Source organism: Dipodomys spectabilis, unplaced genomic scaffold (genome assembly GCF_019054845.1).
Source record: "Dipodomys spectabilis isolate Male_0828 unplaced genomic scaffold, ASM1905484v1 ptg000108l, whole genome shotgun sequence".
NCBI lineage: Eukaryota > Metazoa > Chordata > Mammalia > Rodentia > Heteromyidae > Dipodomys > Dipodomys spectabilis.
This window is the reverse complement of record NW_024870785.1, coordinates 17267846-17294130: the sequence shown is the minus strand read 5'-3', so window position 1 is coordinate 17294130 and position 26285 is coordinate 17267846. Positions and strand designations below refer to the sequence as shown.

The 26285-nt window shown below is 43.5% G+C and overlaps 1 protein-coding gene across 1 annotated transcript in view; it reads right to left on the bottom strand.

Annotated features, from left to right (window-relative positions):
* Positions 1-26285, bottom strand: part of Tln2 (talin 2) — a 340653-nt gene that overhangs the window by 129132 nt on the left and 185236 nt on the right. Inside the window, exons 4-11 of the mRNA XM_042687576.1 lie at positions 19738-19909; positions 19155-19252; positions 16888-17017; positions 15341-15493; positions 12907-13049; positions 10436-10563; positions 4222-4285; positions 2615-2719 (exon numbers count right to left, since the gene is read on the bottom strand). Of these exons, the coding sequence (XP_042543510.1) occupies positions 2615-2719; positions 4222-4285; positions 10436-10563; positions 12907-13049; positions 15341-15493; positions 16888-17017; positions 19155-19252; positions 19738-19873 (957 nt within the window). The 5' untranslated portion in view covers positions 19874-19909. The remainder of the gene's footprint in view (positions 1-2614; positions 2720-4221; positions 4286-10435; positions 10564-12906; positions 13050-15340; positions 15494-16887; positions 17018-19154; positions 19253-19737; positions 19910-26285) is intronic.

Sequence of the window (26285 nt, the reverse complement as noted above, 5' to 3'; positions counted from 1 at the left end):
TTTTGGACACATCTTTCTGATGATCCAGACGAGTCTACTGGAGTTCTCCATGGGCTTGGCTCCCAGGGTTTGGCTGTGTGCTTCATTTTGACATTAGTGTATTTCCTTCTTTTAGGGGCATGGGAGAGAGAGCTAGCTACAAAAGATTCCGGTGATCGGCACTCCCTCTCTCTCTCTCTCTCCTCCCTGTCCCTCTCCCTCTCTGTCTCTCTCTCTCTGTCTCTGTCTCTCTCTCTCTCAACATTCCTGGCAATGCATTTTTATTCTACTCATGATTCCAAGCTGCCCTCAGTGATACTTTCACAGTTCAGGGGAGAAGAGGGTCAGTCAGCTCCCCAGACATCTCGCCACAAGGCTCTAGCCATAACTACAAGGAAATTTCAAAGGCAAATGTGAAAGTGAAAAGGATTAAGACAGAAGATTTTGTGGAATAAAAGATACCATGCAGGTCATGGGAAAAGTTTTATTGTTGCTTATGGGATTCCAGTTTAGCAGATCATGATAAAATTCAAAAGTTAATCAAAGAGTAACCTGCCTGGTGGTGGTACGTACTTATAATCCCAGTTATTCAGAGACAGGAGGATGGGAAAAAAAAAAAAATCAAGAGTGTATCTCAAAAACAAAATGCATCAAAAGGGCATGATTTAAGTGGTAAGAGCTCTCTCAGCATGTTCTAGACCTTGGGTTCAATCCCTGGTATCACAAGTTAATAGAAGAGTAGGAATATTGGTGTGTGTTAATTCAAATAGTCACCCTTTCCACAGAATCTGAGTGAAATTTCACAAAGAAGCCACAATTTTGTAAGAGAGCAAACTGAGGACTACCAATAGAAGGTGACATAAGTTATCCAAGGTCAGACACTACGCGGCATAGCCATATCCAAACTAGTTCTTTGTTTTCAAAGCACATTTCTTAGCCATTGAGAATATACTGCTCCCTGTGGGTTTATTATACTGCTATAGACATCTCTTGATGTGGTTAGCTACAACCGATGTTAAATACAGTTCATTGTTTGACAGCTAAGAATAAAACTTTTCCTTTTTATTTTTTAGGCATTAGGGATTGACCTTACAAAACAAAACAAAACAGAACAAACAATTGACATAGGCTTCCAGCAATGGAAAAGCCCAAAGCTTTCTTTTCTTTCTTTCTTTTTTTTTTTTTTTTTTTTGGTCCAGTCGTAGGGCCTGAACTCTGGGCCTAGGCGCTGTCCCTCAGCTCTTCAGCTCAAGGCTAGCGTTCTACCACTTGAGCCACAGTGCCACTTCTGGCTTTTTTCTTTTTGCTTATGTGGTGCTGAGGAATCGAACCCAGGGCCTCCTACATGCAAGGTAAGCACTCTACCACTGAGCCACCTTCCCAGCCCAAGCCCAAAGCTTTCTGCTCTGGCTCCTGGCCCCTGCCCAATGCCTCCCTGTCCCTGCCCTGCTGGTAATGGGGCTTGAACTCATAGCCTCACACTTTTGCTTGGTTTGCTTATTCACAGCTGCTGTTCTACCAATGGAGCCACACCTCCAGTGTGGTATTTTGCTGGTTAATTGGAGATGGAGTCTCTTGGACTTCTCTGCCTTGGCTGGTTTTGAACTGTGATCTTCAGATCTCAACCTCCTGAGTAGCTGGGATTAAAGGTGTGAGCCACTGATGCCCCGGAAAGCTGAGAGGTGATCTTATGGAAGTAACAAGTTAGAATGAAGTATCTGGTTCTCTGAAGTGTAACACCCTGATTCTGTCTAGCTCAAAGGAAGCTGGCTTGCTTCTCCAAGGTGTAGAGTCAAGAAAAGCATCTGAAAGGACACCATACTTCCTTCTGTTACAGTTCTTATACACGATGGAGAAAGAAACCTCCTTCATCCACCCTGCCTGTGGCTTTTCCACTTTAGTCCCTGAAAGTAGTTTCAACTCCACTGTTGATATAAGGAACACAAGAGCCTTTGCTCCTTGGTTGAGCTTTCTCCAAGCGTAAGAAGCAGATGGCCAAGCACCACAGGAAAACAAGCAGAATCTAGTGGATCGAGCAGTGGGATGAGGTCAGGCAGTGATGTCTAGCAAACCCATTAGCAAGGGCTTGTCATTCACCTGGGAAAAACACATCAAGGGTCTGGATAGACTCACTCAAGGTTGGATTTCAAAGGCACACCTGTTTTGTTCTGGTAGGAACACAGACAGTGCCCATGAAAAAGGAGCAGAAAGTCATCACAATCCCATGCCCATCTTAAGATGTATAACAAAGTAGTACATTTATGACATGAATTGAATTTGGTTGGCAGTGGTCACCCACTTTTGCTGAGACTAAAGGAAGGTGATAGTCAGGAGTAAGTGGTTTGGGGGAGACACGCAATGGTATGCTTGTTGCTCCATGACATTTTAGCAGCAACTGTGACCCAGACCAAGGTATAACTAACTGTCCACAGGCTACATGGGCAGACACAGTCAGTCAGTCACCAGCCCAGCTACTCAGGTACTCCGTGCACTCATATTTGGGCTGCACTTATATTTGGGTTACCACTAGCAAGATGTAACATCTACAAATGCCTGAGGGTCTTGGTGACAATCCTAGCTATATGTCAGATGACTCAGTGGAAGGAAAATAAGGTAGCCAGCCAACCCAACTCACCTTCACAAGGAAAAAGGACACGCCGTATGTCCGGAGGGAGCGGGCGAGCTTGACGTACTTAACCTTGGCTTCTATTTCAGACATCTCTCCACAGTTCTTATGCTCCTGCAAAAGTGACAGTGGGTGGGTGGAGTGTGGTTGTTCACTGCAGCTCTGCCAGCAGGTGACTTAGTGAGAGGTACTCCCTGTTAGTTGGTCTACAACAGGGGAGATCACTCTGGGACACGATGTCTGCTGACCGAGGAAGCAGAATACATAGAATGTCCAAGGGCCTAGTTCAAGTTCAGACTAGAACATGAACCCAGGCCAGCCTACCTGTTTCACAACTATATACAACATTTCTTGCACATGTGTAACTGGTAGGAGCTACATCAAAATTGCAATCACATTTTCAAAGAAGGTGTATATCCCAAAAGTTCAGGGCCCACACTAAATGACAGTAAGAAAAATGTTCCAGTAAGGAGATGTTATTCTAACATTTATTCAAAACCTATTTTTTTCCAAACAGAAGGGCCTACATATGATTGCAAATGAATGTGCTTAGAATCAACACAGCATTAAAAGATACGTGTTATAATCATAAGGTTTATGTTTTATTTTGTTAATGCTGTGTGTGTGTATGTGTGTGTGTGCGTGCGTGTGTGTGTGCGTGTGTGTGTGTGTGTGTGTGTGTGTGTGTGTGTGTGTGTGTGTGTGTGTGTCAGTCCTGGGGCTTGAACTCAGGGCTTGGATGTTGTCTCTGAGCGTTTGTGCTCAAGATTAGGCTCTACCACTTGAGAAAGAACTCCAGTTTTGGCTTTTTTGGTGTTTAATTGGAGATAAGAATCTCATGGACTTTCCCGCCCAGGCCAGCTTTGAATTGTGATTCTCAGATCTCAGCCTCTTGGGTAGCTAGGATTATAGGTGTGAGCCATAGATGCCCAGCTATAGTTTAATTTGTATTTCCATTTCACTCCCAAAGAAAACTTTGATATTTTGGATTAATTAGTATATTTCAGGGTAAAGTTGGTAATAAACGTTCTCTTTATGGTAGCCTAAAAAGTACAAGTCTTTGACTTTAAAATAATCATGGAATAATAGTAATAAAAAAAAAGACAGTCTGGTGCTGGTAGCTCATGCCTATAATCTTAGCTACACAGGAGGCTGAGATCTGAGGATCATAGTTTGAAGCCAGCCCAGGCAGGGAAGTCTATGTACCTCTTATCTCCAATTAACTACTCCAAACCCAGAAGTAGAGATGCGACTCAGATGGTAGAACACTGTCCTTGAGTGAAAAAGGCTGAAGAGTGTGAGGCCTTAAGTTCAAGTCCCAGTATTGGTGTGTGCATGCATGTGTGTATCCGGTACGATAAGAATCATGGCTTCGGAAGAAAATGCATGCACATTTGTCTCAGAAGGGCTATGTAACCTTTAGCAAGCAAGTATGAAATTAACATAATAAATCTGTCCCAAGTGGAGCTGTCAGCCATTTCACTCTTGAGTCGCCTGTCATTTATTACAGAGGAATATGTGCTCGGGCAACAAACCCATCATTTCTGGAGGCCTCTCTCTCAATGAAGGGGGGCATGGAGCAAGGGGGAGAATACATTTCTGTGCATTTCCAATACCTGAAAGATTCTCTTTTCTGCTCCTCTTTGCTTGATGTATTCTTTGGGTAGGAATTCCTTTAGACTGAGAGAGAGGGAAAAATAGTAAGTCATTTCTCATGTTTTATGATGAGACGCAACATAAGAGGTTGTTAATGAAACTCCTGGGTAAGTGGCAAACTCTCCCAATATTTGATGGCATAATTTATAATAGGGTGTTATATCCTACTACCCACTTAAATAAGGATATGAGAAAGCCAGTCTGATTAAAAAACATCTGACATATTTAAAGGAAGAATTTCTAGAATACACTGTAAAAGGAAAGAGTGAAAGCAGAAGAGTATATGAAAGGCTTCCTTTTCTAAGAGAAAGAGGAAATGTAATTTATATTAAAAACATCACAGCATCTAGACTTTTTAGGAAAAAAAAACAATAAGAGGAAAGCTAGGTACTGGTGGGTCCTGCCTGTAATCCCAGCTGCTGAGGAGGCTGAAATCTGAGGATTGAGGTTCAAAGCCAGCTCAAGCAGAAAAGTCTGTGAAGCTCTATATCTCCAATTAACCAGCGAAAAGCTGGAAGTGGAGCTGTGACTCAAGAAGTCGTACCAGCCTTGAGCCAAAAGGCCAAACAAGAGTTCCAGGCATTAAGTTCAAGCCCTAGTACCAACACCTGAAAAAATAGCATAAAACAATAGGGGCATGAAATCTAGTACTCATACAAATAGTTCTCTGTGGAAGAAGTGAATAGATGTCTCTAAACTCTTCTTATATTTCAGGTTTTCATTTTGAAGCCACACAAATTGCAAAACAACTACTAAAAAGCAAAAACCAACTAATACAAACTTAATGGTATGTCACGGTGACACCTTTGCACAAAGAAAATAATTATTTCAAATAAGTTTGAAAAACAGTCATTTGACTATGAATCCGTGGGTGGAATATAACTTAAGAATTAGCAGAACCAGAGAAGATAGGTAAGTAAACATATTGACATCAATATTTTAAAACCAATTCCCTTTTCCTTTCTTTTTCATTCAAACACAAGAAACGAAATTAGGATGTTAGTTTATGCACAAGTAGGATGCTATCTATAATCAGGATGAAAGTGAGTAATTATGTTAATTGTTGGAAACCAAGATTTTTTTTTAGCATAAGATAAATATGAATTTAAAAATTTGACTGAAAATAAACCCTTTGTCTGAATTGGAAACATTGACCCATTTTTCTCTTTCCAAAAAGTACATTTTCTAGCTGGGACTGTGGAAGAGACCAGGAGTAAAGACAACCTGGTGACAACGAGCCTTTCCATTCTCTTGGTACCTTCCTCGGCACTTGGTCTCCAAACCCTATTTCCATTCAAAGGGAGTCTTGAAGAAATGAATTAGTCTAAGCCTGACGACCGACAATGTGTCCAACATTCCTGAGATCTCTTGTGCCTTGGATCCAGAAAGCAACTAAGATACTGTTGGAGCTAATATCAAAGGATTCATATTGAAGAAGAGAGGGGGAAGGGAAGGATTTAATCTTTGAGATTGTATATGAAGCAAGAAATTGCAGACTCAAGAGTTCATAAGTTCATGGCTCAGAACAATTGCTTAACAAGTGTTAAGGTCCTGGGTTCAAATACCCAGAACTGGGGGAAAGAGGGGAGGGGAGGAGGAAGAAGGTGACATGTATGTTAGTCTCCCTGTGCTGATACTACAGAGTACCACAGGCTATGTCCTTTATAAAAAACGGCTCCCCGTTTCTTCCCAGGTTGGGAAGTCTGTTATGAAGGAGCTGGTATCTTTTGTTGCTTGGGGGGGACTGTAGCTTTCACAGAAGAAGGAATCCTGTCTCTCCCTACAGCTGTAGAACAACAAGCTAGCCCAACATTGTGAAGCCTCTTTATAGGGGGCCCTCATCCCATGAGGTCCCTGCCTCTTAAAGCAGCAACTACGAGTCTGGTAGCTCATGTCTGTCATTCTAGCTACTCAGGAGCCATGTCCGTGGTTTGAAGCCATGTCCAGGCAGAAATGTCTGAGGGACTCCTATCTCTCATTAACCAGCAGAAAACCAAGCTGGAGGCATGGCTCAAGTGGTAGAGCACCAGCAAGCTTGAGGCCTTGAGTTCAAACACTAGTCTTGGAAAAAACAAACAATAAAAAAGCTCCCCCACCCAGCCCCCTGTCAAACACCTGCTAATACTATCCCTTGGCCATTCCTTGTATCTTGCTTAGCAGAAGGTGAGTTGCAGGAAATAAGGCAGAACTGAAAGAAACAAAGGCTGAAATGTCTGTCTCATTCTGTTACAGAGACTCCATAGGCAAATTATTGTGTGAGAGAAACACAGTCTGGCTATACAAGGGGATGCGTGTTTGAGCTGCTGCCAGGGGAAAACTGAATGGACACCTCCTCCTGCATTAAAAGCTGTACATATGGACAGCTGAATTAGTTGGAGTTTGAGGTGGGGGGTTTCCAACTCCATTCTAAGTTCTCCCACAACATACATTCATATCCTGGGATGCTCTACTTTTTTTCAGTAAAATCTTGAGAACCACCAGGAATAAGCACACAGGGAAGGGCGCTCTGGTAGGAAAGATGACAGAGATTTCCCCAACCTGTTACCTCACCATCACTGGGCTGGAGGAATAGAATCTGCCTGGCCTTCAACAGCTCTTAATCTTGGCTTGGCTTGTTGTGTAGCCAACCTCTCACTCAGGACAAGATCTTAAAGCCAGACTCCTGCAACTAGCTGCCTTTTAAAGAGAGGTGTGTTGATTTGTTAAATCAAAACCCCTTTGTGTGACTGAAGATGATAAAATTGAAATAAAAATGAATAAATAATAAAACAAAGTTTAAAGAATAACAAAAAGAGATGCGCATTGCCCTAGCATACAACTCACAAATCAGAGAAAGGTGGCCTTTGCTAGTTTGTTTTTATTTGAGGGGACTTACTGCCTCAGCAAATTTCACCTGTACAGTTTGAACAAGAACACGCACAATTAAATACCTACATTAACTGGAAACGCTTCATTACCTAGAACCAATTTGGACTAATTAAAAAGTAAATCAAATTTGTAAGGAAAAATAATTGTCACTAGGAATAATAAGCTTATTTTAATTTAGAACTCAAGTAAAGGTACAAGTGCCAGGAGAGGAAAGATTATTAAAAGTTTTGTGTTTTTTTTTTTTTTTTTTGTGGTTGTCCTTTTTGTTTAGTTAGACTGTGAGTTTGAAGCATGAAACAGGATCAGGAATTTCAGTGGGCATTGTGAAGATCAATACCAATGCTCTGAGTTGAGTCTGTGTTCTGTACAGAAAGGTCAGCATCTAACTAACATTCATAGGGTTGGAGATGTGGTCCAAGGAAATCCATCATGATTTGGTTGGTGCAGAACATGGCACCTGGAAGGAGACCAAAGGATGTTTATAATAACCACATTCCCAAGTACTGTCCTACTTTTGCTGCAGGCTAGGAGACCAGTGAAGGGCGTGACATTGCCTCTTGAAAGCAGAAATGCTTTTGAGAATGATGAGTCCAATATCAAAAGTAACTGTGCACAAATAGTTACCCCCCCCTCCCTTTCCCTCTCTTTCCCTTATCTGCTTTCCTTCCTTCCTTTTTGGTTGGTTTGAACATAGGGCCTTTTCTGTGCTAGGAAGATACTCTACCACTTAAACCACACCTCTAGCATGGTTTTTATGCTAGGTGATTAGAGACAGAGCTTTGTGGACTTTTCTGCCTTGGGCTGACTTTGAACCACAATATGCCAGATCTTAGCCTCCTGAATAGCTAGGATTATAGGCATGAACCACTGGTGTCCAATTGGGTCTTACACTTTTTTTTTTGTGGGGGGGGGGGGGGGGTCGGGTTGTGGGGCCTGAACTCTGGGCCTGGGCGCTGTCCCTCAGCTCTTCAGCTCAAGGCTAGCACTCTACCACTTGAGCCACAGCGCCACTTCCGGCTTTTTTCTTTTTGCTTATATGGTGCTGAGGAATCAAACCCAGGGCCTCATGCATGCAAGGCAACTGCTCTACTACTGAGCCACCTTCCCAGCCCGGGTCTTATACTTTCTACTCCCCACCCTACCCCTTTACCCCCACCCCAGGGTTAGTCTCCAACTTCAATCCTCCTTCTTACACTTTCCACATAGCTTAACTGAGCTCACAGGGCATGCACTTTCATGCCCAGCTACTTCAATCTTTTTTTTTTTTTGGGTCCGGTTGTGGGGCCTGAACTCTGGGCCTGGGCGCTGTCCCTCAGCTCTTCAGCTCAAGGCTAGCGCTCTACCACTTGAGCCACAGAGCCACTTGCGGCTTTTTTCTTTTTGCTTATGTGGTGCTGAGGAATCGAACCCAGGGCCTCAGGCATGCAAGGCAAGCGCTCTACCACTGAGCCATCTTCCCAGCCCCCAGCTACTTCAATCTTTTTCTTCCCCATCTACCGCATGAAATACAGCTTTCTCCATTCACAAAGGGGCCCTGAAAATTATAGACGCCCAATGCTCAAGAGAAATGGCACACAGAAAATGCCCAGAGTAACACCAGCACTGTTTAGGCACTGAACCTCTGGTTCTAATTAGGTTCCATCCCACCAGGACCACACAGGGTTGCAAAAAACTAGGGAGACCTTCGACAAAGCTATTTAGCTTATCAACCTCCCTGTTCCCTTCTATTCTCCACCAGCCACTGTGGAAACAGAAGCAAGATATTTGCTCCAAGGCTTGCATGGATCCTGATGTGTTTATTTATCAGGTTCTATGACCATAGTCCTCAGGTTGATGACTTCAGATGTGTCTGAGGGACCAGCTGTGTGGTCGGAATTCAGGCACATGGCCACACACGTATAAGGCGTGTGGTGGCTCAGATAGCACAATGACCAGCATCTCCAGGCTGCTGTGGAAGCAAGTCAGGCCAGCTGCAAAGAAAGAGGCCCTGAGGACCACTTAGTTGGCCAGATGACTCATTTGGGGGAACAAGGGATTGAGCGACAGGAGCTACTCAAAGCAATTTCAGACTCAAGGTCATTGCACGCACATCACAGGACAGCTCCGTTTGGAAAGGCTCCTGGGATTAACCCAATGGTAGGATTGTTTTTTTCCCTCCTTCCCTTCTAACATCTCAGTTTAACATGTTGACCAGGCATTGTTTGAAAGCAAGAGAAAAGTAAAAGATTTCTTCTTTCTTAGGAACTAAGCTGGTCCCAATGAATTTCCACTAAGCTGAAAGTGGGGTCAAGGGCCACACAAGCCTTGCTATTAGCTTTTCCTCAATACACAGGGCTCAAGGTATAGAGGACAGTCCCAATGCATCTCACACGGCCATATCCTGCCAGAAACACTCATGCTCTGCTGCCTGCCCCTCCCCCACTCCTGCATTCACCTCCAGTTCCCCTCCTCCCCCCCCCCCCCCCCCCCACACACACTCTCCAAACTCTACCAGTTTCATTCTAGGTGACAACATGGCACTGACCACAGTGAACCTCTGGATGATTTTTTTTTTTGTCTCATCCAAAAGACAAGGTGGACATTGATTTTTTTAAAAAGGAATAAATATTATCTGAGGAATGTAACATAGAAATCTCAGATGAGTCTAGATCCAAACAAGGAAGGCTAATACCAGACAAGAGTAGCTTGATAGTGGCTGAGGCTGTCCTGTGGGACAGGAAACAGAGAAGATATGATGAGACCCAGACTCTGTGGGGCCCAGTGATCTTTCTCTTGACATCTTAGTGTCCAGGGTCAGAAAAAAAAATAATCTATTAGTTTACAAAAGACAACCAAAGGACAAATGGGAGAAAGGGATGGAGCAAATATGACATGTTCATGCCACACTTTCAAAGCAATGAAGAGCTCAGAAGATTCTAATACAGATGGCGAGACTGGTATATTTATGCTCTATTGTTCTAATACAGAAGTCTCATGCAATTGGAGGTGACAATATGTAGCCTAGAATGGGCAGATGGCTTTCAGGAGTTCTTTAAGTACACTACATCCCCAACAGGTTGAACAATAGCTGCAGGACCCAACAGGCTTTCTGATGGAAGAGAAATCACTCGCTGATGGAACTTAAAACTGATCGCCTTAGCTGAATTTCTAGGCCTCCTGTTTTCTCCACAGTCCACAAATTTGGTCGCATATTCAGTGTAAGCTAAGCTGACATTCTCCCATAATCACCTGAGTACCTTGCTCAAAAAGAAACAGGTGAAAAGACCAGGAGAGAAGAGACAAAAAGCAAAACAGAAGGTCATTTACTCCAAGAATCCAGGCTTGTGTTTATGTTCCACATGAGGTCCAAATTGTATCTGGGCTTGAAATCCTCCGAACTCACAGGCTTTCTCAAAGGAGACAGGGTGGGAGCCATTCAGGATGTCATCTCGAGCCTGAAACACAACACGAAGAAAAGGGATCAGAGAAGTCCCTGGGAAGGGCTGGGGGGACTGCTCCCTGAGGGCTAGAGAGCAAGGATACCAGCCATCCATACCCAGAATGATGCACAGCAAAGTCAAGGCCAAAGGAAGACATGTTCTTTCCTGAAGTAGTAGATACCTAGAAAGTATTATAAGTGTGTGGCGTATCAAAAGTAAAGCCTAGCTGGGCACTGATGACTCATGCCTATAATCTTAGCTACTCAAGAGTCTGAGATCCAGAGGATTAAGTTTTGAAGCCAGCCTAGGTAGAAAAGTCCACATGTCCCCTCCAAAATAACCAGTAAAAAGCAGGACCAGAGGCATGACTCAAGTACTAGAGTACTAGCCACAAACAAAAAGCTAAGCAATGGGGCTGAGAAGGTGGCTCAGTGGTAGAGCGCTTGCCTTGCATGCATGAGGCCCTGGGTTCGATTCCTCAGCACCACATAAGCAAAAAGAAAAAAGCCGGAAGTGGCGCTGTGGCTCAAGTGGTGGAGCGCTAGCCTTGAGCTGAAGAGCTGAGGGACAGCGCCCAGGCCCAGAGTTCAGGCCCCACCACCGGACCAAAAAACAAAACAAAACAAAAAACAAAAGCTAAGCAAGTTGGGGGGAAAAAAGGGTACATCTTACTGATAATCTAGGGGTCAGAAGTAATAACAACAAAAAATAGAGGCAGGAAATCTAAGTGGAATGATCAGATTCATACAGGCTGAATTAGAAAAATAATTTACTTTTTATGAGCCTGAAACACAGAGTTAGCAGAAAAATACCAAAGAACTAAAACTATCCCAGCTATTTACCACTCAAGGCAAAGTCCAATGCAATATAAGGAGAGATAGATAGACGTATGCTTACACACAGACAAGAATACAATACTAAAGACAATTAGAAGAAGGGTTAGCCATGCCCAGGGTGGGGTGGTCACTGGGTCTAAAGTCCTTAGAGTTCTGATCCTTCCCTGTGGTTCCTATTTATCCTCTTTGTTCTAGCTGTCTCTCCTCTAGTTATAAGACCCAGATCACACATAGATAGACACTCAGCCTTAATCTCACAAAGTTCTTCTCAGTGCCCTGATGCTTCCATCTCTTTCCAATCTTTCTTTCCATAAGCCAGGGGTTGGCAAATAGTAGCTACTTCAAAACTTCAGAGCCATAGGGACTGCGTTACCTCTGCTACTGGCCACAACAACAGTCACAGAAAATACTTAAACAATTATAAAACATGTAAGGGATCTACCAATACATAATGCTTCAAGAAATGAATTGTTCACTTTCAAATACAGTAGAGGCCATGGCTGTAGTTTGTTGGTTCTGAAGTTTGAACTAAGTGCCTTCCAGTTTTGCTCATCTTCACTGTTCAGTGGCAGTTGGTATTCTACCATTTGAGCCATACTTCCAGCCCAGCCGTTTGCAGATTATTTTGGAAATGGAGTCTTCTATCAGGGCTGGCATGGGATTTTCTAGATCTCAGCCTCTAAATAGTTAGGGTTGCAGGTGTAAGCTTGTTTCCCTACATTGTTTCCACTGAGACGATTACACAAGTGGGAGGAGAGGGAAGGGAAGAAAGGAAGAAAGTTGGTATGAGAGAAAGTGGAAGAAATATGAGAATTTTCCTAGAACCAAAGGAACCAGTGGACTGGGTGGGAAACTTTTTTTTCCCCTGCCAATAGCCACTTGGATATTTATACCATCATTCATGGCCCTAGATTTGCTAAATTTTGCCTGGAAAAAAAAGCTCCTAAATTCACTGATTTTTGAGTCCTACCTGTGGCTGCTTTGCCAGATCAAACTATTTCTCTAGCCTGTTGTCCAAAGACTAGATTTTTCCTTCCCCTGCTAATGCAAATCTCTTATCTACAAACTGGGAAATTGCATCTGAGATGTGTTAAATGACCTGTATGAGTTGAAGCAATTCATTCACGGTGAAGACATAAAAGGTTATTGAGAGGATAGTTTTGAGTTAATAGGAATTACTGATTTTTCTGCCTGATTGCCCTTTGTACTTTAAGATACTGGCTAATAAAGCCCTAGTGCATTTGAAATGGTGAGCCAGTTAAATGAATACAACTGTCTTTCAGTACCAGGTGGAGGAAGACAGTGCCAGCCACCTGCTTCCAGTCTGGGAAGCCACAGAAAGGCCCCCTCTGCACAGCCAGCAGTGCTTGCCCAACAACCCCCGTCCTTCTTGCCACCATCACCACCAAAGTGTATGGGGAACTCCTGAACTGTGTCCCTGGATGGGATGCTGTTAAATGTCCTGAGAGCCAGAGCTTCCTGAAAGTTCATCAACCTATTGTCTGAATAGTAAATACCCTACCTGGACATAAAGCAAGTTCAACTGCACGGGGTCTCTGGAGTCCACATTCTGATCAGAGTAAAAAAACTTGCGTCTCAGCAGCAATGTTTCGTTTTCATCCACTCCCTGTTCTCTGAAGGTTCGGCTGTGATCCAGCCAATTCACTGAAGCACAAAGCATGAGAGAGAGAACCGTGTTTATTTCCCCCCTCTTCCCTGAAAGGGATCCAGCAAGGCAGCAGCATGACACAGATGAAGATGTCAACACAGGATGTCAACAAATGTCAGTGAGCATTACTTTTTACGTTAAAGCTGAGCTTGATAATTGGCAAGAAAATTCCACAGCTGCTATATAACTGACCAGAAGGGAAAGGAGGGAAAAAAATCCCCAGCCCTCCCCTAAAGTTACTTCAAATACTATAAACAATGTATAACTTGCGACTCCCCCCCCGCCCCCCTCCCCCCACCGCAGGAATAATGGGACAAGGAAATTAGTGTTTTGTGCGAAGAAAAGAAACCAGTTAGAATTTCCTTTTAAATCATGAGTAAATACTTCAGTCTTATTAAGTGAAGCATTTTACAGACACAGAGTGCTTCTGATCCCAAGGCGGGAAGAGGAAGGAGTTTGAGGAGAGAGAGAACACCAAGAGGCAGAGATGGCATTCTCTACTCCCCACAAGCCAGTTTGCATCTCAGCTGTTGTAAAAATCCTGCTCTCACTCCCAGGTGCACCATCCTCTCTCTCTCTCTCTCTCTCTCTCTCTCTCTCTCTCTCTCTCTCTCTCTCTCTCTCTCATCATATACACATACTTTCCCCAGCTTACTCTCCTCCACGATTCTCTGGAATTAACAGCTATGTTGTGAGGAGAACTTATGGCCAGCCTTATTAAATACTGAGCAACTATGAGACACAGAAAGTGTCTGTGGGGCCTCATGTCCCACAGTACGTGCTACAGCACTGTGAACACACTCAGGAATGTTTTGCATTTTTGTCTATTAGTAGGCTCTTAGAAAGAAGCATGTAACTGGATCTCTAATGAGGCAGAGAAAAGGAACTGGAGGAAACGACAGCTCTACCAAAAGATCAATAAACATCGTGATGATGATGAAGTCATCCTAGTTCACTGGTCAGAAGGCGGGGGCAGGGGGTAGGAAGGGATGGTCTATGTGAGCCGGATAATGAATTAAGATCTGTTTGGTGGAGGGTAGGCAGCAAAGTTCACACAACTTGGGCTTTGTGTGTATGCTACAAGGGAGGTAAAAGCTGCTTCTCCATTATTAACTGTGTGGCTGTGAAAAGATGACTTTCCCATGATGGAATTACGCCACTATCACTAAGCAAATAACAGACATTGATACCTAAAAAAGACATCCAGAAAAAAAAAAAAGACAACTCAAAAGAATTTACTCACTGAATGAGGAATTAGTTTAGGCTAATCTCATTTTTCCTACCACCTTACATACACACACACACAAACACACACACACACACACACACACACACACACACACACACACATACACACACACACACACACACACACAAATCTATAAAAGGAATGAAAAGGAACAGAGGGACATATAACAGGACACCAGTGGTATGCAATCACCTAAATCCCCAATATAGGAAATGATACACAACTAATGCTTCCTTCTATCCTGCCCTTCCTTTTTCCATTCTTCTCTTCCTTGCCTTGCCTTGGCTTACCTCCCCTCCCTTACCTCTCCTCTATCTCTCATGGAACTCTGCACATGCAAGCTAAGCACTCTACCATAGCCACAACCCTATCCCTTAACCATGCAGTTTCTTCACACACAAATTTCAGAGGGGAAAAAAAAGCCAGAAAAAAAAAACCCACCAAGAAATGGAGAGGGCTGCCACTTAATAGTTAAAATAGTCTAGCAGCATGCCACCCAATCTTACTTGGGTTGTAATTTGACCTATTAAAATGGTTTAGAAAATTATCTAGAAATATAAACAATGTGAATACAACTTATCCATTTGCTATTAAAGGATTTGTTTCTCCCGGTTGTAGGACTTGAACTTTGGGCCTAGGCGCTGTTCCTCAGCTCTTCAGCTCAAGGCTAGCACTCTACCTCTTAAGCCATAGCGCCACTTCCAGTTTTCTGGTGGTTTATTGGAGATAAGAGTCTCACGGATTTTTCTGCCTGGGCTAGCCTTGAACCATGATCCTCAATCTCAGCCTCCTGAGTAGCTAGGATTATAGGCATGAGCCACCAGTGCCTGGCTAAAGGATTTTTTTTTTTTTTAATTAAGATATGAAATGGTAGTATCATTTAAAAAAATTTCTTTAGAAGTCTTTAATCTCTTAGTGGCACAAACTAAATGTTTGATTAAAAAAATACAAAGCAAATGAAACAAAACCTATTGTAGTGGCAAGCCAGTGGTAGAACGGGGGCACAGTGTAGGGCCAGCTTCTTCTCTAGACACTCACAGTCATCATCGGTGTGCAGCTTGGCCTTCAACTTCTCCATCTTTCTCTCGTCTCGTAACAATGTCCTGTCTTTTTTAAGTGTGCCTGTCCCTTCCTCCTTCTTTTCTTCAATGGTTTCTTGAATTAAAGAGTATTCTTCATAATTCGTTATTCCTGACAATAGAAACTAGGTTGTAATTTCAAATGAATAAATGGCTGTCAATTCCTTTCTCTGTGGGTATGCAGGGAAGGGGGGGGGGGAGACTGGGTGAGGGGATGGGTAGGGGAAACAGGGGTGTGCCATAGAACCTTGTCTCAAGGTACTTATATCACATGCAAAATATTATGTGTGATTCTAGGCATCAAATCCAGGGCTTTGTACATGCTAGGCAAGTGCCTTACCACTGAGCTATACCTTAGCTTCTTCATTAATTTTTTTTCTTTTGGGGGTGCTGGTATTGGGGCTTCAACTCAAGTCTTTGGCACTGTCCCATAAGCTTTTCACTCAAAGCTGGAGTCACATGCCCACTTTTGTTTTTTGGTGGTCAGCTGAGATCTGAGGATCACGGTTCAAAGCCAGCCCAGGCAGGAAAGTGCATGAGACTCTCAGCTCCAACAAACCATCAGAAAACCGGAAGTGGTGCTGTGGCTCAAGTGGTAGAGCACTTGCCTTGAGCTGAAGAACTGAGGGACAGCACTCAGGCCCAGAGTTTAAGCCCCATGACCAACAAAAATAAATAAATAAATAAATATAGAATCTCATAGACTTTGCTGCCTTGGTTGGCTTTAAACCAGGATCTTCAGATCTCAGCCTCCTGAGTAACTAGGTGGCTCCCAGCTTCCATTAATTTTGGAGAAACAAGAACAAAGTAGATGGCAGGCAAGGGAGGTGAGTGATATCAGAGAAAATTATCTCCCTCAATGAAAAAAAAAAGCTAGGCAGGGCTGTGTTTTCCAGACATTGGAAGGAGGCAGAGACTAATAATAGAAGGTACCAGAAAAAAAATCTAATAGTCAAACACAAAGGCTGTCACCATGGGCATTCAATGGGATTCAGTGGTGTTGGCTATTCATTGCTGGTGGTAGCAGGGGTAGGGATGCTGACTTATATAATTATATAGTGTATTTATATAACTAGTCTCATAACCACATCTGCTCACCACCAGTGCATGGCTTAGAAAATCAGGAAAATGGACATACTCTTTTGAGTAAGGAAGAACTTAGTGTGCCAGGACACATTCAAAACTTCCCAGGCACACAGGTAGCTCATGCCTGTAATCCTAGCTACTCAGGAGGCTCAAGTCTGAGGACTGAGGCTCCAAACCAACCTGGTCAGACAAATCAGAGAGACTCTTATCTCCAACTAACCAGTGAAAAGCTGGAAGTGGAGGTGTGACAAATGGTAGAGTGCCAGCCTTGAACACAAAAGCCAAGTGAGAGTGTGAAATCCTAAGTTCAAGCTCTAGTACTGACATAGAAACAAAACAGAAAAGTTTCCCAGACACTACCTGGGGATATATAGCATGGAGAAACAAAGCAATCAGAGCTGGGGTCCTGGGAGCACTCACCTATCCTACTACAAATAGTGACCAAGAGCTCCCCGACAGTCTTGGAGTCATCCACCATCACTGTCTTCACAGACCCGTCCAACATCCGGATTTTCTGAGGCCTCTGTTTCTTCTTGTATTCCAAAATATCCTACGGCACAAGTTACACACACACACACACACACACACACACACACACACACACACACACACACATTTTACAATGAGTAGGAAGCTGATAACAAACTCTGACATTTGTCTTCGAGAAAACAATGCTGATTTTTCTCATTAATTCAAAACTTTTTTCCCAATTTTCATGGGTCGTGTTCCTAGGACTGACATAAAACCTTAAGGTATTATAAAAATTGCTTTCAGAAAGATTTCTCAATCTGGTAGTAAAATAAACTCTGAGAAAGAATACTTAAACGTTCCATAATGACTAAAAACTGCGTTCTGTGAAGTTAAATGCCAGTTTGTCCTCCTGAAAGCCTAGGATGGAACTGTGCTAATAAGAAGAGAAGGGGATAAGGTGCCTTCAGTGTGCCTCTCAAGCTATCTTTTTTTTTTTTGGTGGCGGGGGGCAGTATGCTGGTACTAGGGTTTGAACTCAGGGCCTTCTGTTTCCAAGGCTGATGCTGTATCACTCAAGTCATAGCTCCACTTCCAGCTTTTCACTGGTTAATTGGAGATAGGAGTCTCATAGACTTAATTTCCTGGTCTAGTTCTGAACCTTGAGTAGCTAAGATTATAGGTAAGAACCTCCAGTTTTCTAGCTCTAGCCATCTTTTATGCAAATTTTATTACCAATGCATCTATAAAATGAAAAATTGTTTTAAAACTTTTATTTTTAAAATGTTTACTAAAATCATTTACTATCCATATAGTTTATATAGTGAGAGACATAGAAATATTTCCCTAATTCTTCTTTTTCTTTTGTTAATTTATTGGAGATAAGCATCTTATGAACTTTCTTGCTTGGGCTAGCTTTAAAACCATAATCCTCAGATCTCAGCCACCTAAGTAGCTAAGATTGCAGGTATGAGCCACTGGTGCCTGGCTTCCCCTAATTCTTTATAATATCAGTAGTCACAGTTGGAGTGGTTTTCATAGTAAGGGTTAAGACCAAATGGGTCACAAGTTTGGGAGTCATTTAAAAATATCAGATCTTGCTGGGTGCTGGTGGCTCATGCCTATAATCCTAGCTACTCAGGCGGCTAAAATCTGAGGATTGCAGTTTGAAGCCAGCCCAGGCAGGAAAGTCTGTGAGACACTTATCTCCACTAAGCTACTCAGAAAAAGTTGGAAGTGGTGCTGTGGCTCAAGTGGGAGAGCTAGGGACAGCACCCAGGGCCCCTGATTTCAAGCCCCAGGACTGGCACACTGGCACACACACACACACAAATCAGATTATATATTTAAAGTATATTCTTGCACGTATAACTCTGGGGGAGAAAAAATGAATTAAATATTTCACTTTTGCTTCATAGAATACTGGTCACTCTGACAAGGTCCACTCCGTGTAGTGTACAAAAACCCCAGTATCTTGGAGGTCAAGTGGTGGAGAAAGTTGAACAGTTCTTAACTCATTACCTGGCCTCATTTAGCATTCAATGACTGTTTTGTGGATGTTACTATGAATGGTAGTTATTCAACTCACATCTCCAATTTGAAATTTCTACTTTAAATATGAAATGCGGATGCTAACTGGCCATGTTCACCTTTAGAATATTTTTTTTTGGGGGTCCGGTTGTGGGGCCTGAACTCTGGGCCTGGCACTGTCCCTCAGCTCTTCAGCTCAAGGCTAGCACTCTACCACTTGAGCCACAGCACCACTTCCGGCTTTTTTCTTATGTGGTGCTGAGGAATCGAACCCAGGGCCTCATGCATGCAAGGCAAGCGCTCTACCACTGAGCCACCTTCCCAGACTGCATGTTCACCTTTAGAATTCAATTTCACTTAAGAGTTAACTCTGTCACCAGCCCCAGGGACATGGCCCATCTATCTACTCACAGGAAGATGCTATTATCTTATTTAACTTCACACCTGCCAAGTCCACCAATGACATGTGAAACTGCTTAAAATACTATGCCAAAGTATCCCTCCCAGTCCCTCAGTGGATTTAGAGAATTTGGATGCTCCCATCTCCTCTCCTCCTGGAGATCTTCACAAAGTCCCTCACAGAAACAATGACTAAGTTGTCCCCACAGGAAAACTGGACTGGCAATGGCTTCCAGGCAAGGTCCAGAGACAAGGCAGTGAAGGAAACATAATGAAGATCAAACTCCTACCCCATTCCGTAACATGTAGTAATCCAGTGTTCTGCCTGCTTCCAGCCAGATTCCTTTCCTGGGGTCTTCATCAGAGAGGAACAGCCCATAATCAGAAGCTGGAAGATCAATGGAGAGAAAAGGAGGAGGGAAAGTGACAGAAGTATGACAAGCCCAGGTCCACTTAAGCATGATGACTTGGTAAGGATATGATGTTTTCCTTCATAGGAGACAGGCTTCCTAACCCCCCCTTCCCCAACACATGCACACACAATCAGACAACACAAGAAAGCAGGAGCTGCAGGAGCAACAGCCACAAATGAGATGGTGCATCTGAGGTTTATAGGATCACCAGACACAAAGCAGTGCAGATTGCTTTCTAACCAAATCTGATGTGGTTCTCTAGCCTTTCTATTCTAGGCATCCATGGGTACTTGTGGAGAAACCAAAGCAGTGACCACTGAAGTCCCAGACCATGTGGGAGCATATAGGCCTTTTATACCATGAATGATTTCTAGGCCTGGGTGGGGGGGGGGGGGGGGGAGGCGGTAGGTGCCTATAATCCCAGCACATATTCATAAGCCAGAGGATAGTCAAGACCCACCTTGCCCAGTTTGAGCCTCGGGTACTCGCTCTCGAATGACTCGACAGGCATCATACACAGCCGTAGATGGTTCGAACTGCATAGTCTTCACCACATTGCAGTGGCGGACGCAAATCTTTAAGGACAGGGCCACCATTTTCCTAGATGGCCTGAAGGTTCTCACTCAGAATATCTAGAAAACACAAAGAAATTAACCCTGAGGCTCACGAATCATGATTTGTCTTGAGAAGAAAATGCTGGAGTTGCAAACCAACTTTGAAAATCTTATCCACCCTTCGGGTTGCCTGCTGTAAAGTCCTAGTAACCGTTTTTTTTATCCTGAGTTTTGTCTGTGAGAACACGTTAACTATTTTGTATATGTAATATGTGATGATACATCCTCCACTAACAACAACAACAACAACAACAACAACATTCATGAAGAATCACCCCTGATCAAATAAGCCTGTAATCTCTACAATGACAAGATGGCTTGACAAGGCAAAAAGTTTACAAATATTTGACAAGTACCTCTCTGCAGTGCTAACAGCTTTTAAAGTCATTCAAAGAGCTTCTCCATCTCTCTTTTCACAAGTGTATCTAACCAACCCACCTACTAATTTGGGACAAGAAAATTTTAACTGTGGAGCTAAACGGACAATTTCATAGATCACTCTATGGGTGGGTTTGTTGCCTTCTGAGGCTGGTAAAAACTGTAGGGTTGATGAAGGCTTGGATCAAGCAGTAGACTGCTTGCCTACAAAGCACTAAGTCCTGAATCCAAATCCCAGTGCCACCAAAGACAGACAGACATACACCTATCAACACCAGGGTTTCCTGAGCCTCGGCCATTTTTGAGCATGGTAAGTCATTGGAGACGAGGATGGAATGCCTTGTTGTCATGGATGCTGTTGAGGGGATATAACAGTGAGGAAAAGCTGGTTAATTCTTTCTGTTCCCTAGGAAAAGTATCCATGGGTCACTATGATGGCCACCCTTCTTCCCAGGCTGAAAATGGGGCCTTCTGTAGGGGAAAGAATAATTTCCTTCTAGCCATGCAGACTGATTCCCCTCTGTAAGGGAAGATAGAACCATGATGTGGTCCTGAGAGCCACAGGCAGCAGTAGGGTGAATGCCAGAGCTCAGGCAGAGGAAGAAGACATAGGAGGGATAAAGGAGAAAGCCAAAACAGAGATCAGGTTAGAGAGAAGCAAGGGGCCAGTGGGATACTGGGGTGTAGAATGTATGAGGACCATAGTAGAGAAGCTCAGAGTTGGGAAGCAGCTGGCCAGTAGAGCAGCAGAAAAAGCAAAGCATGATGGGAAACTCTGTCCAAGTCAACTGTGCAGATACAGATATGGGCTGAGTTTCTCTCTGGGATGTGTTCCATGGAGGCACAGAGATACAACTTAGCCAGGAGGGACCAGAAAGGCCACTGAGAGGAAAACTGACCGATGAAGCTTGTGAGAGGAGTTCTGGAAAAAGTATTCTTAATCAGGAAGAGGAGCAGCAACAAAGGAGGAGGGGAAGGAACAGAACAGAGAGGTGGGACCAGAAGAAAGTGCATGGGCAGAAAGGAGAGAATGCTGTGCTGCCTGCTGGTGGATGATTAGGCAGGATGAGGGGGTGATGTGATCATTGACTCCAGCAACTTGAGGAAAAGGGATTTTAGTGGAGGGTGAAGCCAGAGCCTGGGTAGGTTTGGGGTAGAGATGGAGGAGACAGGAAGGCTCAACAGGCCTGCTAGGAATAGGTGAGAGCTTTGGTTTTATGTGTTTAGATACTGTATCCAAAAGTGTGTCACATATTACAGTAAACTCCATCAACATTCATGAGCCTGGTGCCAGTGGCTAGCACCTATAATCCTAGCTATTTAGGAGTCTAAGATTGGGAGGATCATGGTTTGAGATCAGCCTGAGCAGAAAAATTCCTGAGACCCCCTTGTCAATGAAGAGCTGGATATGGTGGCACACATCTGTTTTCCTAGGTAGTATCTAGGACAGGCCAGTTATGCCCAGATAGGTGCTAGGCAGGAAGTGAGATCCTATTTCAAAAGCATCCAGCATAAAACAGGTCTAGAGGTGTAGCTGAGCAGTAGAAGCAACTGCCTAGCAAGAGCGAGGCATTGTATTAAAAGTTATTTTTTTTGTTTGTGTGCTGACAAAAAAAAAAAAGCCATCTGTACAGATAAGGGGCATTTTCTTATGGCCCTAAGACAACAGTCTGATAGCAGTTTAGTGCCCTTTCTTATCACAGACAACCTCCACTCCAGGCCTTGACTACAATGTTGCTCCTGGGTCTGTTGGAGAGGAAAGGAATAGGCAAATATGGTTCATGCAAAGGAACTAGAGTGGGAGTCTGTGGTCTAGGCTCAATTTCAGGTTGGCAATGCTTTGGAACTTTAGAAAGGGAGCAGAAAGCCACTAGCTCCCATGGAAGGAACTTCCTGGGAGATATTCCATGCTTGGCTCATTATTTCCATTGGCTTCCTCTGACTGCACCTTCTAACTTTTCACAGAATAGAAGTGATACTCTCATTTTGAGGTAAATAATCAACTGAACAAATTACGTCAGATTTTTACATTGCCCTAAAAAAGTTCTGCAAAATAGCATCCATAGCGGTATGTAGGTACACATAAAATTAAGGAAAAAAAAATACCAACAAACCAAACCAGTCATTCTGCAAAAACCACTGCACACTGATCCAAGAGCAGCACCTTCTTCTTACCCTGTGTCCTGTGCTCTTCTTATCCTGTCTCTGTGATGAATTCTTCCCAAGCACAAAACATACCCAGAAGACTCAAAAAATACCTCATGCACAGAAAGTGCTTCATAAACCATAACTCATCTATAAAGACGAGGTGTTTTCATTATCATCGCACAAGGAGATGGCTCACATGGCCAAACCCAGACAAGGTCTAAAACCGAAGTGCAACGATGATGAAATCATCATCCCACAAAACCCGCAGCCACTCACAATGAAATGACATTCTGGCAAAATGGACACGTGTTGGCATTAAGTACTCTGCTTTGCCCTGTGGCAAAAACAGAAGGATTAAAGTATATGCAACCTAGAAATGTCAGCTGAAGATATGTGTATGCGTTTTCAACACTTGTGAGAAATCTCACTATACATCCTGAGCTCAGACAACTGCCTTGGTAACAATGCACTGTGCTGTGTTCCTGGGCAGCACAGACTGTAAGTGATTCTCCACTCCACCTCTGCCTCCCAACCCCACCTCTAATTCCTGCATCCCCAGATTTTAAATGATGCAGACTTGGCATCTAGGAGAAGGGGATCAGATTTCCTTTTCTGCTTGGCTGCAAGAAAGATTAGAGCCAAATTGGTCTACAACTTCTTGCTGTGTTGTTATAGTCTAAATCCTGCCTCTACTTTATGACCCTATCCTGATTTGTTGTTTTCTGAAACTCTGGTTTGAATGGATGCTTTCACAGTGGATTTTAAGTCTTTGTGTTTCTCTTTTCTTTGCTTTGTTATATAAAAAAAAAACTAAACAAGATCTAAATTCATTAAATTTTCCCTTTATCATCTCCCCCTCCCTATATTGTGCCTGTGTGTGTGTGTGTGTGTGTGTGTGTGTGTGTGTGTGTGTGTGTGTGTGTGTGTATGTGAAGGTCACTTAGACTCGTACTTCTGAGTATCTATCTACTGGGGAAATGAGCCCATGGGACTAGTGGTGAAATCCAGGCATTCTTTGAAAATAAATACCAGTCAGTCCCAGGGAGCTCTAAATGTCCCAGGAGGCTACTCAGATACATCTCAATCCATTGAGAGACAAACAAGCTCAGCTCCAGCCAAGAAGTTCCCAAACAAATTCCCATCACTAGTCAAGGTGAATCTCTACTTGACAAGATGCTCCAATCCCAGCTCTGCCTTACCAGCCACACCACCCCGAGCTACTTACTTAGCTCCTTCTTGTCTTAGACTCCTCCTCTATAAAATAGAAGTGAACACTAGAACTACCTATAAGGTTGCTAAAGAATTAAATGAGTTTACTATGCCAAGGGCACATAGAAAGTGCTAGATAAGGGTTAGCTGTTCTGAGTCGTGGGTGTAGGAGAATCTCTAGAAGTAGCATACTACAGTCAGCTGTCATGAAATGCAAAGTACTGCATTCCTGTTTCACCTTCTAGTGAGCCCCGTATTTACTACCTATTCCCAGTGGTGTTCATCTTCATGCCAAGGTGTATACTATGCTTTTTCTAGACAATGGGCTATCTGAGGGGTAAAGGTGTGTGTGTGTGTGTGTGTGTGTGTGTGCGCGTGTAACAGCTAAGGGTTGTCTGGGAGATCACTTAGATCCCCTCCCCCACCCCCAACTTCAGAGTTCAAGAGGAAAAAACATGCCCCCTTTAGGGGCAGGCTGGCATGCCCTAATGTAATCTATGGGGGTTTTGTCTAACCTCTGATAGAGTAGAGAGACTGTGTAGATCTGGCTAGACCACAGGGGCAGGTTTTGCCTTGATGGAGCCTTGAACCTCCACTCTAACCCACTGGAAGGCCCTTGCACCCAATTATGGACGACTCTATCTGCTCTCTTCTTTATGTCTGTTCCCTGGAGGTGCTACTCAGTCCTACTGATGACTATATGTATCACATAAGCAAATGTCAACATAATACATGGACCTTTACAGAGACAACCTTCATGAATGTTTACATTGCAGGTTCTAGTGAGCAATTCCATTCTCACAAAGCATTGCTGAGGGAGGGGTTTTCCTTTCTCTTCAGTTTTACCTGCTCCTCTCTGATAGGTAAAAACTCACAATGTACTGGGTCCCAGCTACCCAGAGGTGCTGTCAATATTGAGGACTTGTCATCTGTCTTGCCCTCCAGGGCCCTTGGGGCTCAGCTGCATGGGGCTTACTCTAAATAGACTCCAGATACTGAGCCTGATGCCCGCAATGGGAAGCTAGGTCAAGTTAACCCTACCTTGGGAGCCAGCTACCTTTTATCCACAAAAAAGGCAGGAGGGAAGAAAACAGCGGGCCCAATCTCATCTCGTTTCAAGGAGCCACATTTCCTATGTGACTTAACTGAATCAATTTGTTTCCTCATCTCTTCCCACCTGGTGAAAGTCCTGTTGTGAAGGCTCTCTGGTAAGTGGAAAGCCTCTCCTAGTCCCCAGAGCTATAGCCTGCAAGGGTTCTAATTTGTGAGCTCAGAGAAAACAGGTAACATCCACATAGAAAAGGGCCAGGACTACCGAGGCTCCCCTCTGCACCGAGAATGGGAGACTGGACACAAGAAAACATACTCACACAAGAATCCCTCATTTAGGTTTCTCTCAAAGAGGCAAGAGAGCCCAAGATGACTGCTTAACTTTGAGCACTTCTCTAGAAGAAGCTGTCTTGAAAAGTTCAACTGTCTAAGCATAGGAGAAAATGTGTAACCAGGCAAACGGGTATGAATGTAGTAACAAGCTAGGGAAGTCAATAAAAATTTCCAGCTGAGTGGATGGCCCTATGTCATCCATGGGGCTATCTCTATGTATTCATCTCTACATATTCCCAATTCATCAACAATAAGGCATATGTACAACATGGTATCATCCACCTACTTCCAGCCTTTGAGAGTAGCCTCTGAACCTTAAGGCCCCAGGACAGTACTTAGTACTCAGTAGATGCTCAGGAAATACTTGTAGATTTAATATGTACTACATGGGAAGATTTGGCTAGCATTTTTTTAAAAAAAAAATCATTAGGGATTAAGACTAAAAGATGAGCAGAGGGTCAATGTCTACTGGACCAAACTATGTTATATCATCAACAATCAGTTCCAAAGACCACAGAAGCTGAACCACATGGCTCACATAATGAAGTTCTTTTTTTTTGGGGGGGGGAGTCCAGCTGTGGGGCCTGAACTCTGGGACTGGGCGCTGTCCCTCAGCTCTTCAGCTCAAGGCTAGTGCTCTACCACTTGAGCCACAGCGCCACTTCTGGATTTTTTTTCTGCTTATATAGTGCTGAGGAATTGAACTCAGGGCCTCAGGCATGCAAGGCAAGTGCTCTACCACTGAGCCACTTTCCCAGCCCATCACATAATGAAGTTCTTTATCTCAGCAAATAAGAAACACACACACACACACACACACACAAGAACCAAACCCACATCAGTAAGAAATCACTGGGAACTCCCTGAGGGAAAGGACCTTGTGTTACTCATGATAAACTATCTGCCACGGAGAAGGGCTTAATAAATATCTATTGAATACATAAGTAGAGAGACAAGCCTGTATTTTCATCTCTACTAAGAGAACCAAGAAGAGGGCACACAGTATGGAATACAGAACTATGAGATAAGACTTTGGTAGTTTACCATTTTCAGAAACTATGACCTTGACATCAAGGGCCTTTCTCAAGGTCACAATGTCAAATGAATAGATGGCTGCACACATGGTGTGGTAGACCACTCCAAGCCATTATTCCAACATGCCCTCTTGTTGCTAGGCAGCTGTTAGTATTGGCATCCTATAATATTATATATCACAATTTTGTGTAGCAAAAGAGATGTGTTCCCAGTTAACCCATCACTATCTAGAATGGACAGT